Source organism: Centroberyx affinis, unplaced genomic scaffold (genome assembly GCF_046629955.1).
Source record: "Centroberyx affinis isolate AG114_WGS23_722 - 3 ecotype Tasmania unplaced genomic scaffold, CSIRO-AGI_Caff_v1 ptg002062l_1, whole genome shotgun sequence".
In the NCBI taxonomy this organism is placed as follows: Eukaryota; Metazoa; Chordata; class Actinopteri; order Beryciformes; family Berycidae; genus Centroberyx; species Centroberyx affinis.
In genome coordinates this window covers 115,663-135,139 of record NW_027280393.1, presented here as the reverse complement: position 1 = coordinate 135,139, position 19,477 = coordinate 115,663, and the positions used below count along the sequence as shown (strand labels likewise).

Genomic DNA, 19,477 nt, shown 5'->3' with positions numbered 1-19,477 from the left:
TTGTTATTCTGGAGTTTACTCCCCCATATTTGACCAGCATGTATGTGTCATTGTTGTGCCTCTATCTGACCTTTCTATGCTCAATTAACAGTGGCTGCTGTTTTGTCTCACATTCCTCTTTCATACTGACAAGATTGTCATCGCTCCAGTCGTCAAGATTTCCCCCTATGGTAAATCTTTGTTTGTCTGGTATGTTTGCCTGACAGAGTTATTACTGGTGGGTCTCACCTGGATGCACACTGCCATCCATAATCCAGTAGGATCATAGGTGGTATTCAGCCATTACGATGATTAATGTCGACTAAACTCCCACTGACTGCAGAGGGCCAACATGGTGCTGACACCGGCTCTAGTCATCTAACCCAGGGGACCAAACGATGAGCTGAACCAGAACCACCGCTGCCACAAAGTGTCTCCCTTCTCTCTCTGTCTGCCTCTCTCTCTGGCGCCAGCACCCTGCCCTCCTGCCTTCCTCACTGTGACACTGATCTTGAAGATGAGCAGAGGCAAACTGATTCTCTTAAGAAGATCTAGAGCCAGTGTCAACCTTTAACCCTAACTTGCCTCATGCGAAACTCATGACAAAGCTTGTGACTTTATGGATTTTTTTTATTTATGTTGTGTATTCTAACGGCCAAAGCGAACAGGCTTGTAGACTTGTGATCTCCCAGCCACCTGAATATGCTTCAAGTTAAGGGTTAAAGTGAAAGGCAGGTCACATTTAATTGTTTCATTGTTTACCAAATAGAAACACCCACATGCTTGTCCTAAATAGTGTGTGACAATGCTTTGCTTTAGAAACTAGCAGAACGAGATACTCTTTTTTTCTATAAAACCAAAATAACTGGCCCCTTGGCTGTAGTATGTGTACTGTTTTGGGCACAAGGTAACTCTTGTTCATTACAAGCTGTGAACTTATCCTACATGGTTACTCCCAAAGAAAACACCAGCAAGGCTTCCTATGTGTTGAAGAATGGAGATTTAATTAACAGGTTGCCTAAAGGAGAGGTGCTATGGAGGAGGATTTCCCTTAGTTCATTGCAACTTGATTGACAACTTCATAGGTCATCAAGTTGAGCTGTCTGCCCTCACACACACACACGTCTGTAAATTGTAATACGTGCATGCATGCAGAAATCATCACAAACAATACATTTCTGACTGAGCAGCCTATGCAACTGGTTTAGAAAAAGGAACCACACATAAGCATGATCACTTGTCTGGGATCTAGAAAATGTGCCAAATAAAAAAAATGAACAATAGGATATAAGAACATGAGTGAAAACATCTTTAGGGTGTTTTTCAGAATGAAATACTTAAGATAGCCCCATAAATAGCCTGATGATGTTGGAGCCGGACTTCTCCCCTGTGCAGAGGGGGACCGAGGACATTGGTGCGCCCCTGCAGTGTTGCAGCCTCCAGAAACCCCAGCATGTGGTTCCACTCAGAGCGTAATGAGTGTGATTTCCCCACGACATGATAGTTGTGGAACGGCGAACAGCTCGGTCTCCGAAGCAGCCGCCTCTCGCCTCCACACATGATCTCATACCACATCTACTGGCAGAGGAGCTGCTTGTGGGCTTCATCCCCCACAGGATGCACACAGAGGAGAAGACTTTCTCTGCTCATCTGTTTTTAGGTCAGGTGGAATCATTCCCAGGATTCATTTTCTTCAAATTCTTCATATATATTACTATGTATATTCTATTCTGAAATAATCTCAAAAACTGTATATAATTTAACCAACTGATGCAGAAATTGTGTTGTAGATATACAGTACAAATTGCAAGCTCATGTGTAATCTGTTTTTATGACTGTGATATGACATACAGTAGAGCTGTCCTGAGCGCTGCAGGGTCTGAAGTTGTGTTTTGCACTTGCAGACACTCCCTCCCCCTCCCTCCGCTCTTGATTAGCTTCTCCAGCTAATGGAGAGTTTCCTGTGTAAAAGAAAAAATGCCATCAGACAAACTCACAGAAGGCATTTGTAAACCTCGGATGTACAGAAAAGTCACAACAACAAGAATGAAAAGAATGGCTTATATCTTCTATACAATCATTAGATCATGTCAGCTGTATTTTGATCAAAAATCCTTAATGTAGTAGAGCTCCAGTGTGTGTGGGAACATGGATATAAAACTGACTGTGCAGTCGCTGTTGGACCGAAGCTGGAGCCCTTCATAAATGGAATAGCTTGACCCCTTTTGTATTGCTTATTCATATTCATACCTCTGGCTCCTGTTCCACTTTTGTTTGACAGGACGAAGACATTAAACTTCCCTCTAGTCTGCTCCTTGAGAAGCAATGGTAGGCACTTCAGCAGATCCAAACAACATCTTGAAAGGTCACTCAATTCAAAAAATCCACATAATGTGTTAAACAAATGGCCTAAGATCAGTATTGGTGAACATCTGATGTCGCCAAGATTTCTGCCCTAAGGCTTTCTCTATTGGCAATGAGTGGGAGAGTTATTGTGTGGACTTTTCCAAGCATGGGAGTGTTGGCTCTCGCCAGATGGATTGCGTTGTGAATTGAAATGTAAGCTTGTAAACTCCAGATGGCTAACAGAGTTCAGGCCATTGCTATATGCCGTACTCAGACAGAGGAATACCAGTAGTTTTTCGAATACAAGCTGATTGGATCACATCATCGTTGAGGTTTCCATGGCGAGGAAAGGAAACATTCCCAGGGTACATGCAGGGAGTGAGCGTGTAATAAACAGGCCCTCTAAAGCTTGTGACCGCTCCGATGACTTACAGCCTGCCATCCTGAACTGAGCAGGTTCTGCAGCGCTCCGCAGTCTGTAAATCAGGTTTTCTTTCTATGAAGAATGGATGTGCGCTCAAATCTCTCTCCGGAGATATGGCTCACTCCACAAAAGGCTGGTAACAGGTAACAGTGACACAAACATTTCAGTGACGCATTGCGTATTGTTGGTGGGAGCGTAATGAAAGTGTATTGAAAGACCATGTTAGTCTGAAGGATTTGCTCATGATGCTGCTGATGGTTTGGAGGACAGACTTAACACATTCAGCCCTTTTGGCTAAATTACATAATATATAAAACCATAGACTATTGTTCATCAACTACGTAAGTGCAGTAGTCTTGTCAGTCCAGTGCAGTGCATGTAGAAAGTTGTATAAATATGTAATATAAATCATATCTCAATAGGGGTTTGCCTTGCACAGCGCACTAATGTTCCAAACAGTCCTTCCGCTGTAACGGTGAGAAAGCTGCCGAGGCTGATTCCACTATCAACAGCTCAGCTTGTGCCAGTCGCCATGCTTGACTAGACTAGGACCGGCTCCAGATTCACCAATGGCATCTTCTCACGCAAAGACAAATGAGCAGCTGTCAAGCTTGTCAGCTCCACAGTGGCGACCCTCGTCTAACGCCGTCAGATGGGGCCTCTTGGTCATCAAGTCTAAAAAAAATTCAGTGTTTTGCTTTTGTCCACTTTTCCGTCTCTGAATGCTCTCCCAACTTCACCACTTCCTCTCATATGAGCGACAAAAGAGATCCATTAAAACCTAAAAGGGGGGAAAAGGGGAAGAGGGACATCAAAAGGTCCAGTGCATACAAATATATATATCACGATGACAAAGAAAAGTACATGTTCTAAATACAATTTGATTAAACGTCTCTTAGGTTCTCTCTCACAATCATTTGTTTCAGAGGTGACATTTATTGGTAACAAATAAGTACAGATGCAGACAGCCAGCTTTCCACCTACACACAAGAACACCATGTGCTGTTCAGTGAAAAGAAGAAAGAAAGAAAAATAGAGAGACAGTGTCTTGCTGTAATGCTCAGTGTCTCCAAAGTAGATCATCTGTCGTGATGCATTTAATAACCCAGGTATCATGCTACGCTCTGAATACAATCCCCATTGGAAAATCCATAAAGAACTTCATATTACAGATACCACATACCTAGTCATCTTTCTGAGCAATGATGCCACTCAGCTGATCTCATGTTTGATATCATTTGGTAAAGTTTTCCTAAAAGTTTTTGGTGTGATAAAACAATGATGTGCTGGCAAAATACGGGGAAACATAAGTCTACAGTATGTGAACGTGTCAAATGACAAGTAGTGAAATGAAGAAACCACCTCACTTTGTAGCTATCAATCAATCAAAAATCACCATTCAGGATGAATAGTCTGTAAAAACTGCCTCATTACCAACAAATTAATTCTTATCTCTCTATGTATTCATTTGGATATCCTGTAATTAACTCAATGAATGACAAGTGAAAAAAACCAAAACACTTGGTAAGAGCGCTCAGAGCTGCTGTTGTAGAGCTGACCAAAGAAGGAACTCCTCGATGACAAGTCGTACACTCGCAGCGCAGCACTCCTTCAGATGTCTGAAGTGAATAGCATGGAAGGCATTTGCTTGATTGTTCTTCCTCAATGCACTGGCTCGAGTTGCAGCGAGATAGCAATCTATTATTTTCTTTTAGTGCTTTGAGTACTAAGTCACAGGGAGGGCACTGATTTCCTGTTCTCTGCAGTTGGGGGTGTCTCGTCCCTTATGGTCTGCGAAGTTAAAAATAATAATAATAATAATAAAACTTTATTTGTATAGCACCTTTCATACATAAAATGCAGCTCAAAGTGCTTTACATTCGAAGCACTAAAACAAAAATGAATAAATATGGCAAGAACAAATGAATACAACAGCATCAATGAAAATAAATTGAAACCAATTAGTAGAAATAAAATAAATAAAATAAATAAAATAAAAACTTGTGTAGGGGATAAAACACAAGATAAAAATGAGTTAGCTAAAAGCCTCCCAGTAAAGGTAAGTTTTAAGCTCTTTTTTAAAAAATGTCCACAGAGCTTGCCTGTTTGATATACTTGGGCAGGGCGTTCCACAATTTTGATGCATAGTTCAGCTAAAACAGGAGTGATGCTCTCTCTTCTTGGTCTTAGTTAAAAGTCTAGCGGCAGAATTCTGTATGAGTTCCAATTTCTTTATAGACATTTTTGGGAGACTAGTAAATAGTGCATTGCAGTAGTCTAATCTACTAGTGATAAAAGCATGAATTAGTTTCTCAGCATCCTGTTGTGTTAAAAATGGCCATACTTTGGCAACGTTTCTCAGGTGGAAGAAAGCTGTCTGGGTCACTTTACTAATACGGGGTTTAAAACTTAAATCTGAATCTAAAACGACACCTAGACTTTTAACTTGTGATTTGGTCTGGTGAGCCAGGCTCCCGGGCTTACTAAAAAATTGTGACCACAAATTGTGTTACAAATAAACCTTGAGAAACACTTCCAGGACAGGAGACTACTTGCTAAATGTGACAACAATGTGCTTTCCTGGATTACAGTATTAAATTAGAGATAATGAGCTGTAACCAAACTTAACAACTGGAATAGCAACATGGCAATATGAACCATTTTTAAACCTAAATTAAGTTTTATTTTCATTTTGAAATGTAATATAACAAAAGAGCCCATTATTTTTGCTTTTATTGCAAAGGCACAATGCATTCAAATCAATGAAAAAATTATGTCAATCCCTTGGAAGTGTCTGTCTGAGACATTCTGGGCTGTGGTTGCATCATTTTATGACCAGAATAGGAGCCAGTAGGGAAAAAGTCATGGGTCATAGTCTCACAGAGACAAGTCATGGGTTAACAAGCTGCATAGTTCATTGTGTAATAAGACATCAGTGAGACTAAAGAGGGAAGGGCTGACGGTCATCACCTTACAGTAAACTTATTAGTAAACAATGTTCAAAAGTTCAGTGTTAGTGTGTGTGTTGCAAAGATCATTTAGAAGTTTTGCTTTGAGGGATTTTGCACACATGCCTGGGTGGCCTGAGAATAAGCTGAATAGCTCAATTATGTGTATGTATGTGTGTGTGTGTGTGTGTGTTTGCATGTGTGTGGCAGTATTAGGGTACTGATCCCTGTATGGCTTCGGCACACAGGCACACTTCACGGCTCCTCCCCTCTGCCTTCAGCCAGGGTGATTAGAGCCAATACAAGCTGGGGCGACCTGCACTCAGGCTAGAGAGAGAGAGAGAGAGAGGGAGAGAGAGAGAGAGTGAGAGTGAGAGAGAGAGAGCAAAAGAAGGAGTGGGCAGCCACTCTGGTGCACTCTGGTGGTTCTTGCAACAGTGTCACTGTTGCTTGATCTCCAACAGCCCAACAGTGGCATCGCTACCACACAAGATTCAGCGTAAAAACTGCTAACTACTCTAATCCCAGTGGACATATTCTAATGGACCAGGCTGGGTTTTCTTTCCAAAAACTTTTTTCACGCAATCATTTGGACATTTTTCTTGGATTTATGAAACTGACTGCAACTCCATGAGCCAATATTGTTTTTCCAAGCATTTTGGACACTTTTGGATACACATCTTTGGAAACCATGTTGCTGTTGTATACATCAGAAGAGCCTCTCACATGCCTTTCTTGGTCTTTGGGATCAAGGAAAGGGCACCCAATCAACCATTGATGGTATTTGAATGCTGCCAAGCAAGGTGTAAAATGTAAGCAGTACCTGTAACACACAGTGAATGAGAGAGTATTCTACAGAAACTTTTTGAGCTTTTGAGTTTGAGCGAATTTAAGATGCCTGTAAGAAACGTAGATTCTTTTGTTCTGTCAACTTTGCCATGTAAAAACACATCTTTGACTTGAGTTGAACATAGCTGTGTCCTCTGGTGAACATGGACTACAACTTGAGCGCCGCAGCGTCCTACGTGGTCAACACCACCACCATGACCCCGAACAGAACGGGACCCTACCACCCTGCCGCGGGACCCTGGAGTCTCATCATACTGGTCATCATCATTCTGACCATCGTAGTGGGCAACCTGCTTGTCATCATAGCCATAGCGCGCACCTCGCAGCTACAGACAATGACCAACATCTTCATCATGTCTCTGGCCTGTGCAGACCTGATCATGGGGACGCTGGTGGTGCCTCTGGGTGCCACCATAGTGGTGACGGGCAACTGGCAGCTCAGCGACACGTTCTGCGAGCTCTGGACTTCCGTGGACGTCCTCTGCGTGACGGCGAGCATCGAGACGCTCTGCGTGATAGCAGTGGACCGCTACATAGCCATCACAAGGCCGTTCCGACACAAGGTCCTGCTCAACAAGTGGCGTGCCAGGCTAATAGTCTGTTTGGTGTGGATTGTATCTGCCCTGATTTCTTTTGTACCAATTATGAACCAGGACTGGCGCGCAGAGGACGACCCGGGGGCGATGGAGTGCTACAAGGACCCTGCGTGCTGCGACTTTGTGACAAACAGGACCTTTGCCATTATATCTTCCGTAGTGTCTTTTTACATCCCTTTGCTCATAATGATATTCGTTTACGCCAGAGTCTTTCTAATAGCGACGCGGCAGGTACAGCTCATAGATAAGAATCGCATGCGCTTCCAGGGCGAGTGTCCGACGACGCAGGTGCAGCTCGGCCACCACGTCAACAACATCCTGCCGTCGGCATGCGCGGGCTCTAGCAGCTGCAGCAGCGCCGTGCGGAGAAAGAGCGCCAAGCGAAGGCCGTCGCGGCTGATGGTCGTCAAAGAGCACAAGGCCCTGAAGACGTTAGGCATCATCATGGGCACCTTCACTCTGTGCTGGCTGCCGTTCTTCGTCGCCAACATCATCAACGTGTTTAACAGAGACGTTCCCCCAGTGGAGATCTTCCGTCTGTTAAACTGGCTGGGCTACATCAACTCTGGCCTCAATCCCATCATCTATTGCAGGAGTCCCGAGTTTCGCACCGCTTTCAAGAACCTGCTGGGCTGCCCCTGGCTGTCCACCACGGGACTCAACACTTTCTATAAAGAGCTACGGACTCGCTGCTCCTGCTTCCTGTGGCAGGCTGAGTCTGGCACAGCGGGCTCTTTCCAGAAGTCTCCCACCAGCAGGACTGAGGGCAACGAGAGCCTGGCCAGCAGTCAGGGCAGCAACAAAAGTGAGGAGCGTTCCCCAGGCCCTCCCCAGTCCAACGGCAGCACACAGTTCAGTGACTTCTCAGAACCAGAAACCGAATTGTAAGTTCCTTTGCCTTACCTCATTTTTCCATACAGTTTCTTTAATTATTCCTCAACTGATGCTCACTTATCATAATAACTGTTTTGATGAATTTCCAGTCTGGCATTACATTATGTCATTTAGAAGATGCTTTTGTCCAAAGCGACTTACACAAAACACATTTTGTCAATAGTAGTCTATCTGTAGTAGTATATCACAGTCTTCATCAGCTAAGCCTTCAATCGGAATAAGTAGCATTAGTTAAACACCTCTAACTCTATAAAATGTGATTGAAATATTCATTACTTCTATATTCAATATTAAACATTCTATTAGAAAGAAACAACTATTAGAAAGAAACATTGGTAAAATCACAATGCCAAAGACATTTAACTGGTAATCATACAACAGTGGATGTAGTGAACAACAAAAATAGTTGATGTCTATCTACCTGCTAGAATGGCAACATCATGATCCATAGTACAGTATTGATATGCATTGCAGCCATATCACATTATTTCTTTTATTATTCGTTCTTTATTATGAAATATTACAAATCAAATATTACTTTTACTTACTCCTTAAAGAAAAAAAATCTGATTCTACAAATGTTACTTATTCCTATTGAAAAGGCTTAGCTGATGAAGACTGTGATACACAGTTGGTTTCACTACTGTTGGCAAAATGCACTTGTAAGTTGCTTTGGACAAAAGCGTCTGCTAAATGACATTATGTAATGTAATTACTTCATGAAATCTCTGCGCATCTTAGTTTTAAGAAACTCGTAGCCTTTTCACCAAATCACTATGAAAGTTAACAGAGAGTGAGCATGTCTGGGAGTCTGTGTCCAAGGCCTCTGATTTCATTTTATACATATATACCGTATATATATATATACTGTCAAATCAATTATGGGGATGACTTCCTGTGACTGATTATCAAACTAGTGATGCAGGAGAACAAGAGTTCATGCATGTGTGTATCGCTACTGTGTGTGTGTGTGTGTGTGTGATTGTGTGTACGTGCGTGCGCGTTTGTGTGTTATAAAGTATACACTGAACTAGAAAGATCTGAAGGAGGGAAATTTGTATGCTTGCAACTGGTTGAAAAATAATGGTTAAAAACAAAATGATGAGAAAGAATAACGAAAGAGCCGTTACACATGTACGACTTCGGCAAATTGTGCAACAATGTCAATATCTCATAGGGAGCCTCTCATTGTCTGGGCCATAGAAAGTTTCAAAAATGCTTAAAATGCTATCAAGTTGTCTTTAATTATGAGCGCCATAAACTAAACATAAACATAGCAAATCTGCGGGTTAAAGATCGTATCAATTGTCCATTCAATTGATATCAGTCTCCAAAAAGTCAGGTTTTACCCTCAACGCCCAAGTCTATTTTACAAAGCATCATCAATCATCAATCATTATAAAGATTTTATATAAGTGTACAAGATTAATTGGAAATTACATTGAAAATAAAACCAACAACAGAGGGATTTCTGCATGGCTTGGTTGAACAGTGACGGGCTAGTTCAAACAGAATATTTGGAGCAGGTGCAATGGAAAAAATTTATAAATCATGTCAATATAAAATATTTTTAATAGTTATACCAGCATGTGAGTGTTTTAAAGTTAGAATGAAATTACTAGCTCAAGATTTTTGGGGCCCATAGACTCCCATTTTCTGACAGACAAAACTTCCAAAACTAAAAAGTATAGATAAATGAATGAATGAATGAAATATATAGATCAATAAAAATAAAATAACGTTGCATGTTATTTGTAAAATATATAGAGACTACATTGCTAATTGGCACCTTTAAAGATGCCAGTGATAGTTTTTGGAGATACTGGATCACAGATAAAATTTTCAAAATTCCTTGGGTTTGATAGAAAGCTGTTGTTCTGCAGCTTACTCTGCATATGTACACTGAATAAACGAAAGGGATCCATATTTGGATATGTTCTGAATACATCAGTGTGCCGCTGTCCATGATTAAAATAGATTGAGCAGAACAAAGTAGAAAAACAAATAATTTCTGAAACATTGGCTGCTGTTGGAATATTAGAAAATTACAAAGCTATATTTGAAACTTAATCTTTGGATTTCCATGAAATGATTCAATAAACATAAGGTAATTCATTTGAGACTGTACCTATATCTGTTACAAATTACTAACAGATGTGTGTAGATTTCTCATAACCTCAAGAAATGAGGCACAGTCACTGATACTGTGTGTGGAGTGGGCAATATGTGTTTTAGCACACTAAAACTAACAATAATAATAACATTCATCATTTTATTTCAGATCTTGTGGTAAACTGTGGTAAATAAATGTAGCCTTTTTTCTCAATGTGATTATTGGGAATCTGAAAAAGCAGCATCCCACAATGATAATGCAGACTGTAAACATGGCATTGTCAGACCGTTAGCCCTTAACAGGCCGATTCAGAGAACTGCATGGCACTTTTAACAGACCTTTCCAAGTATTAGTGTGGTTTGAGAGGTTTCTGCCCGTCACAGGGCCTCACTACGCCGTATCCAACACCCCCTGCAGCTGATAAATCTTTATCACTTAGGCACAAGACTTTCCCCTGAACTGGAGAGGCTGTTTACAAGACTAACAGCCAATACGAACACCCGTGTTAACACGGTTCAGCTGCAGTCGGACTACTGAACACTTGATTCCTTACTCTTCTAATAGAGATGAACCACAACAAACTGACAGCAGTCCTGCCACAGAAATGCAAGAAGATGTAGTTATGATTATGAGTTACAGCACCGGAACAAAAGGTTGAATAAAAGAGGGTGTAACATCTACTGGTACTAACTACTAACAGGTGGATTTTAGTAAGTCCTTAGGAAACCTATACAGTAAAATTGGCTGACCTTGGCCTTGTCATGTGAATTGTCCCCAGGTGACCCAGCTTTATAGTAAGGATGCGTCATTTAAATATTTACTCTGCATCTTTTATATGATTTTTTCCCCCTCTGCATGCTGTCCTCTCTGTGGAATTTTACAGATGTAATCAAAGGGGCAGTAATGTGGGAGACGTTTAGGAGCAAAAGTCTTCCTTAAAAGGAGCCCGGTGTGTTCTGTAGTCGATCACCCCCGAGGGGCAGGCTCAGCCGACTCACACTGCGCTTTGAGCAGGATTACAAAAATGCGAGGGAGATCAGCGGTTCAAGCAGGACTCCGACGGGGCCGTGGCTCCAAGAGAGGGTCAATGAAGATGTACGACAAAGCGCTGCCCATTAGCTTCCAGACGGAGTGCGACTTGGCTGTGCTGGATGTGACTGGCTGGTGAACCGGTTGATCATCACATAAAAACACCATTATGCCTTTCTAGGTGTCTGCCAGAGACCATGTACGCCTCAGTCATCCCTGTCACCTTTCTATATGTATTCTATTATCTAAAAAGCAATTCAGCTCCATGTCTCTCTTCCCCCAGGGGGAACATGCAGTAGCGGTAACAGAGTTAGGTAAGTCAGGGGGTGACGCCTCCCTGTCCCAGGTTGGTGGTCAGGATCGATTAGAAAGTGAGGTAAGACCATTGAGATGAATGATTACTCGGGGAGAGCGGCTAAGTCAGAGGCGCTGCACAGATTGGCCATTATCAACACATGCTTTGTATTCATGGAAATACATGGAGGCATATCACTGCTGCCCACATCAACATCCACAGCCGCGCTTGGTTTCTGTCACGTATGCACCATGTTATATGAGTAGGATTTTTCGTGGATTTGCCCAGTTTTGCTCATGATCATAGATGGATTCTCTTGATCACAAATTATGACGTTCATAATGAACAAACTGGGAGTAGAGACAAATTAGTTCTGCAGTCCCCAATGTGATTTTTTTCACAGAATTTATAAAACCGCAGCTGTGTTCCTCAGCTTTGTCACGTATGTTGCTGTAAACTGAGACAGGCTGCTACCGCATTAGTTGTAATCAGCGTAATGGAAGTATCAAAGATAAGACTTTCATGTGCATGTTTCATAAGCATATGGTGTGTTTTGTGTTAGGCATGGAGGGAGTTTGTTAAGGAAACTTTATATGTGATTGAGAACACTAACACCAAGCTAATCTTATCTCCACAGACAGCTGAGTGCTTTATGTTCCTGTGTGTTGCTCAATCAAACGGAATGAAGTTTAGGATATTGCTGAGAAATAGATGGTTGAGCTGTACAAGAAAAATAATATTATACTGCATTAATACAGGAAGGTTTTGGCTTTGCCTTTGTTCCTGGTGCTAACAAGTTATGGACCAAACTGCAACCTGAATCCTACTAGAATGTAGAATAGAGGTGTGTTTCATGTGAAGAGTCTCTCTCAATACACTTGACAGCAGGAAACAGAGGAGCAGATATTTCTATAGAGCCAGTACTATATAGGTAGTGTGCCGCATTCTACTATAGCTGGGTTTATGCATTACAATGACAGCATAGATATGATGTTCAGTAGGAGACACACACCCTGAAAAAGTTTACTGTGTTGGAAAAAATGTCCCTTGAAAAGTGGAAAAAACAACAACAAAACCAAAACAAAGAAACAGCATCTTGCCCTAGCCATCAAAAGCATTCTAATATACAGTAACAATAATTTTCCTATTTCTTTGTTTTCATCTTAGAGAAACTAAAGAAGCACAAATATTCAAGGGTTACCACCTGAAACGCAGTCACTTGTGACACAACATTAAGAAATCACAATAAATATTCAGTTCAGATTTAGCTCTCGAGGAAAAACACGTCTGATGTGTCACAACAAGCAACTTAGGCGCTCGCTGTGCTCTAGTGCTGAGGATGGATTAAGAGGTTAATCCCTCTGAACTCGGATAATATCTCACCGATATTTCACAAGAAAATCTGCTCATGGAGAAACATGACATTTTGTTATATTCTCTTGCAGTTTGTTATATTTCTCTTGCAGTGTGGTGTGTTATATGAGAAAGAATAGAGATTCCATTCAGCAGACAGAGCGAGAGAGAGAGAAATGATGGAAAATGTCTACTTGAAACCAATCCTAATACTTACTGACTCACTAAAGTCGCCATAACCGGATCATTACTCCAAATAACTGTGTAAATATTTTAGACACATTAGTTGACAACACCACTGTGCTCAACTAGCAATAGTGATACATGACAACTGAGTAATGCTTCAAAACCAAATACTGTGAAGACCACCAAGGTGAAAGACGTGAAAAAACATAATCCATGGCTCTAGAAAGTCTAACCTGGGCGTATGATTAGTCCTCATTCATTGTTAAATGAATCGAAAAGGACATTGTGTTTATAATGCAAGCAAGTCTGTTTATAATCCAAGCAATTCTGTTTTACAAGAACAGTCAGTCAAATTGTATCATTATGCCATTGCAAAATATATAATCCCATTTCCCACACATGCTGCATTCTCCATTTTATTAGTCACGGCACACTTTGTTATGAAGTGTCAGTGTGGAAATACAGCATATAGTACGAAATACAATGTGAGAAATGTGAACAGAAGGTTTCAACACGCATTTTGCTTGTAATGTCTGAATATAGCGGCCATGTAAGGCCATGTGTGAAACAGGAATCTGAATTGGTGACAGATGATTGCTGCAGAATTCAGCGGCCTGTGATTGACAAGCTTCTTCCTTCAGTGGTCAGCTAGGGTAAATCACCAAGAGGAAACCACACATACTGAAATGTGTGGCAGTTTATAGCTCCATGTGATTCTGAAGCTGCCAAAATACCGGTCTAATAAGTTAAAGCACTGCAGTGAGCATATCATTAGGCACACATTAGGCATCCTGATGTTTTGATGCCATTTTAGAAGGGGCCTTTGTACTAGTTCTCTCTTCCTGTGCTGTGAATCATGTCATCCTCAGCTTTTCTCTGCGGTAGAATGGTGCCAATGACTGAGCTCCGCACAGCAACTTCCAGTGCCTTTACCTAGCTTATAAGGAGATCAGATCTGAGAGGGTATGAAGTGAGAACCAGGATAAAAAGCAGGATGGTAATGACATGTGGGAAATCTCCAACACTCCCTTTCAAAGGCTGGCTGATATCAGATCCAACCGTACAGCACCGAGGTCTTTAAATGGAGGGCTCCGGGAGTTGAGCAAACACTTCAGTGTGGGACAAATCCAAATCGTTAAGATTTCCACAGATAAAAAAGCACTAAACCATAACTTTATTTTCTTTTTTCCGCCTCATTAAAACAGCAGCCAAAATCAATACAGTTTGTGAAAGAAACAGGACTGAAGTTTTCAGTCACTGTACAACACTGTACAACAATAGCAAATGGACAATCTGAAATAATATCATCATGCTAATAGCATCCTTTGATTCATTATAATAATTTTAATGAAAAAGCATTTTCATTTTTGCATCTCAGAGGTATTGGTAACATTTAGCTATTGTATAGAAGTTGTTTATATAATGAAGAAATATCTCTAATTTTCAGCTCCAAATATAGCAATTCATTCTATTAATCTCCATGGTATGAAGTTTCTGTAGGTTTTCTGTAGATGTTCTGCAACAAAGTTGTAGAGCGGTAGATACAGTTTGATTAGGGCCTTTTGATGTCTATGATGGTGTGGCACGGCAACAGCCCTGGGTAAAGTTAAAGCTAGTTTAAATGTTCAAATGGCCTTATACTTTGAAATCCATTCTCATAAGCAAAGTCTTCTAGAACTAAATTTTGTCACTGATTCTATAAAAAGTCCTCATTTCATTTAAAGTTAAAGTTACAGTTCTATTTTGACTTAATCCTTTGCTCTGACCAGACATTCAGTGAACTCTATGTACATTTTATTTATGTTTACCTCAACAACCTGAACAAAAACAAAAAAAGACAAATCACTGAAATTATACTGACTATAATATTTTGTCTTTGCAATCACAGACCTCAGTGCATAGTACCATCACCCTCTGACAGGTATGGAGACAGAAAACACACATGGCTCAGATGATGGATGGATTTTCCTGCCTTTGCAGAGCTTAACTCCATTCACTTGGATGGAGACTTCAAAAAATGTTTAAGCTATGTCTGAGGTTTATGGTTTGATGTAATCCAACTATACTCAAGTGTGCCTGTGAGATTCAAGAGGCAACAAAACGTATAACAGAATACTATTCTGGGGATCATTTTCCCTTTAAATTTGCATGACTGAAATAAATCAAAGGCTCCGCTGGTTCCATCATTCTTCGTTAAAAGGGTTAGAATTGGCTAATTCGTCCAAATAGTGGGAGTTGTGGTGAAGGCACGTTGCAATTTGTTCCCTGCATATTTCTTCCATACGCATCCATATTTCTGTAAAGCTTAACAATGGCTGTGGATAGTTTATGTCTTCCTGTGGCGACACGTACAGTTGAGGTGATAGCATCAGAATTCCTGCCTTCTTGGAAAAAAGAAAAAAAGGAGGACGGATGAGAGAAACCTTGCAGGACAGCATAACTTTCTGTGATTGGTAAGGAAAAAGAGGTGAAGTGAGTCAGCGAAGATATCACTGTATTCCAGCTGGAAACGCACGTACAACTAACCTGTAAATCAACTGACTACGCTTGTTGTCATGAAACACGCTTATCTGATAGAAACTGAAATGCCTCAAAGGGTGTGACCAGGACAGACCAACAACTCATGCAGCAACATAAAAAACACATTCTCGTCCGACAACAGTTTGCCAGGGTCACATCTCACAGGGTCGCATGCCAAGTCTAATGCACCACGAGCTTCCTGATCAGACAGCTAGTTGGCCTCAGTGTGGGATGCTTCACTTATAAAGCAATAAGGCTGGAAAAACACCATATGTTCAGAATTTCATGGAGAAATAGGATGGAAAAAAGCAAATGCCAGTGACATGATCGCATATGATTGCTGAATCATTTCACGGCTATTTTTTTTTTACCCCTTCTAACTTTTAAAATAGAGACAAAATGAACATTATATTCAACATTCCCTCTCTAGATACCACCTCACCTACTCTATTTTCTATTATTACGAAGAGCTTTTATTTCAGCAGGAACCATAAATGCTAACGTGTCCTTTTGTGCTCAGTTTCACACTGCAGGAAAACGACGGATGAGGAAAGTAAAATGTCAACGGTACCGAAGCGAACAACGCACTCCAACAGTCGCTGACATTCCTGCAAAGGCTGCGACCGAACAGCGGGGAGGACAACCGGCAGGAACGTCAGAAACCTGATGAAGGAGGCTGAGCGAGGCCGGCTGCAATGAGCGGGATAACTGGACTGACTGTAGGGAGGAAGCTAGTTTGGGGGAACGCTGTGATTGTGTCGACATCCCATACAGCCATGAAATGGTGGCGTGGGAGATTGCAACTCAGCGCTTGACTGACATCATGTCGACACGAATGCTGAACCTCTCTGTGCCACCGGCATACTGTTCACAGCAGAAATACACTCTCTGTTCCTGAACAAGAAAAAATACTTCTGCAAATTTTGAATGCATTCCAGCAAACCTTTGGGCACAATGTGTGTGCCCTTTGGTTTAAAAATGAGAACCAGAACTAATCATGTATCTAGTAAATTATCTATTTATGATAGACTGAATCTATAATACAATACAAAAGTTGTTAATTTAATACATAATTCTACCAAGGCTGTCTACACTGTCCAGTCGAGGAACTGCAGATATTTAATTAACTTTCATGGCACAAACACTTTCAGTGTAATGTCAATTCAATCAAAGGGCTCTGCATTAAAATGTTCAGGTTCGGCGTCTGTTTTCAGCCTTAATCTCTCTGTTTGGAGCCTGGAATTTGTATCTGTACATTAGCTGTCTCACTTCAACCCCCTAGATTATGTAACGATAACACCATCTGTTGCACTGACAAATAAAATAATCTAAAACTGTGTAAAAACAATCCATGCGTGTTCTGCGTGCAAAGTCGTCATTCCCATTCATTGATGCGTAATTTCTCATAACACTAAGCGATGTACAGCTATTACTGCTGTTATGACACTAATTGTACCTTAATAGGTCAAGGGACATTTCTAAATAAGTTCATTTTTCTAATGTTATTTTAACACACACACACACACACACACCGTACTCCCACTCCCACATCCCACCCTCGCTGCTAGCTTTGCTACTGTTTGAGGAGAAGTTATGTGATGTTGTAAGAGGGATTTACAAGATTAACATGTATTCAAAGTGAATCTGGAAAAAAATCCTTGATAAATAAACTACACGGAGAATGTGATCTATTTGAAAATAAGCTGTGACCAGTGGGTGACCTCTGCCAGGCACGCTGTGTGGCTTTTGAAATATCATGCTGCAGAAAGCCACAACAACTTGGCATGGAAACAATTATCCTGCCTTCAGTTCAGATAGATTATTATCAGGTGATTCTTGTTCCAATTTTCTACAAGCAGTAGAAGAGTAGAGTGGGGGGTAAAACCTTGTCAATCTTGATCAACTTAAAAAATAAAGAGGGAAGAAAAGTCACCCAAGGTAGCACGATGGGGACAGTTTGATAATGTATAAACGCAGGAAACAGAAAAATGCTCCCAAATGAGAAAATGTTTTAATTAATCAAAGAACTTGGCTGGTCATAATGGCTGATCGCATGTGCAAAACACTAGATTGGAAATTTGCAGTATTCTATTAAAGCTGAGTTTGCAGTCGAGTCATGTGCAAACAGCTGGTCGGGAGCCAGTGTCGCAGCACATTTCTCTTCAGTATAACAGTTATGATATTCTCAACAAACACGGGGCACGAGAAAACAAAAAAATATGTCCTTTGGCATAAAACTCAGACTTTGCGGCTGGGCAGTCTCGGATCCCTTAAATCAAGTAGAATCAACAGCTACCTAATTAGATAAAGGATCATGAATTTAACCTGGTAACCTGGTCTCTCTCGCTCACTCTCTCTCTCTCTCTCTCTCTCACTCTCTCTCTCTTGCTCTCTCTCTTGCGCTCTAAGACAGAAATGCCCCCAAAAAAAAAAAAAATGGATCCTTTAATAATTAATCCTTTAACATTAATAATGCCTTCAGGATATGAGGCTTCTCTCTCGATGACCACTGGCCTTGGAATCAACAGCAGCTTGATTACAGGAAAAATCCACCATAAAACAGCTGTTGGTGATGTACCTTGCATTCCTGGGTCCTTTTTGTTTGTTTGGTAGTGTATTTTTCACACAGACGATGTGATGTCATATGGGCATATTTTCAGTGCAGCTTCAATGGAGAAAATATTTCAGCGATCTAAAACATCAACAGTAAACATCAGGTTTTGGTGTCAGTCCCTCAGAATCAAAGAGCGAAGGCTTCTTTCCTGACTCACCATTTTGCACCAACGTCCAACAACCATACAGGGAGAAATCCATCGCACATCAGTCAGAGAGACCAATTTCTCTACCAACAGCAGCATCAATAGACCAGAATGCAATGCAGCCACAAGACATGCTGCGTTTTGAGTAAGGGGCACAATACTTATTCTCAACTGGAAAACCTCTCAATCCGCTTTCACTATCGTTATCACTATTTTTTACTTACACATAAAACCCACAGCCAAAGGTCAGGCACATTCTCTGGCAGGTTGTGGAAAGGCATTTCGGGAAATGTAGGAAATCACAAACTGATTTAGAAATGGACGAGGCAGGTTGAGGGAAAGTGGGAACAACAAAAACGTAAATTACAACACTTCATCACAAAATAACTCTTGGAATGCACTTAACATCACAGATTGATGATACATGACAGAGAATCTGAAGGAGGGGATTTTCCTTTCAGATCAAGTAGGCCTAAACAAAAATAAACAGGGATTCATCAAAGGCTGGCTTCGTGAGCAATAGCTTGTAACTTCCAACATCATGTGTTCAGGTTCAGCTCATAACGGTTGGTGGTCCCAAACACATGATTCATCGCTAATAATGGCACTGAGATAAAACAGTATACAAGAAGGCAGATAGGCCTCCTTCTTAAATTACCCCAGCTAATTGACAAGACTAACTGCCTGAGTTGGCCAGCTACTGCCATCTAGTGCAGCAATTTGTAATTACTGGCTTCATAAAACCTAATATAGAGCGTATATACAGCTGTTCTCTGCCATATAATAGGTTTTAGCTGCAAGGTTTTTCTTTGATTTTGAGGTTCAGTAACAGTCAGCTGCAATGCTACTCATACCCATCCCAATAGATGACAACCCTTCAGTCACCTGCTTCAGAATATTGGGTTGACTGAAGGTGTTTTGTCGGATTTAGCTATAATTTGAAGATCATTACACTGCATACTCTGTACACTGTATATAAAAAAGGATTGTTATTTTTAACACATCTGTTTGTCTTCTTTGGGACAACACATAGCCTATGTGTTACTTTTCAAAACAACATAGTTAATGACAATACATTTTATTTTTTTTTTGAACATGTTGTGTTGAAAAGTAACACAAATGTGTGTTGTCCCAAAGAAGACACACATGTTAAAAATGACACATCCTGTTTAAGAGTGGATTTATC

General features: G+C 40.9%; 1 protein-coding gene across 1 annotated transcript; it reads left to right on the top strand.

The window, feature by feature from the left end:
* The first annotated feature begins 6,032 nt into the window (after nucleotides 1-6,032).
* adrb3a (adrenoceptor beta 3a) lies at nucleotides 6,033-17,053 on the top strand. The gene is made up of 2 exons (XM_071531306.1): nucleotides 6,033-8,026; nucleotides 16,053-17,053. The coding sequence occupies exons 1-2, from the start codon at nucleotides 6,690-6,692 to the stop codon at nucleotides 16,078-16,080; spliced, it is 1,365 nt and encodes a 454-aa protein (XP_071387407.1). The 5' UTR covers nucleotides 6,033-6,689; the 3' UTR covers nucleotides 16,081-17,053.
* The last annotated feature ends 2,424 nt before the right edge of the window (nucleotides 17,054-19,477 follow it).

What these genes read in the sequence shown, in the direction of transcription:
- adrb3a (XM_071531306.1), top strand. Translation starts at nt 6,690, where the DNA reads ATGGACTACAACTTGAGCGCCGCAGCGTCCTACGTGGTCAACACCACC. An exon ending in TCAGAACCAGAAACCGAATT is followed by an intron (nt 8,027 to 16,052) that starts GTAAGTTCCTTT and finishes TTTTGTGCTCAG; the next exon opens with TTTCACACTGCAGGAAAACG.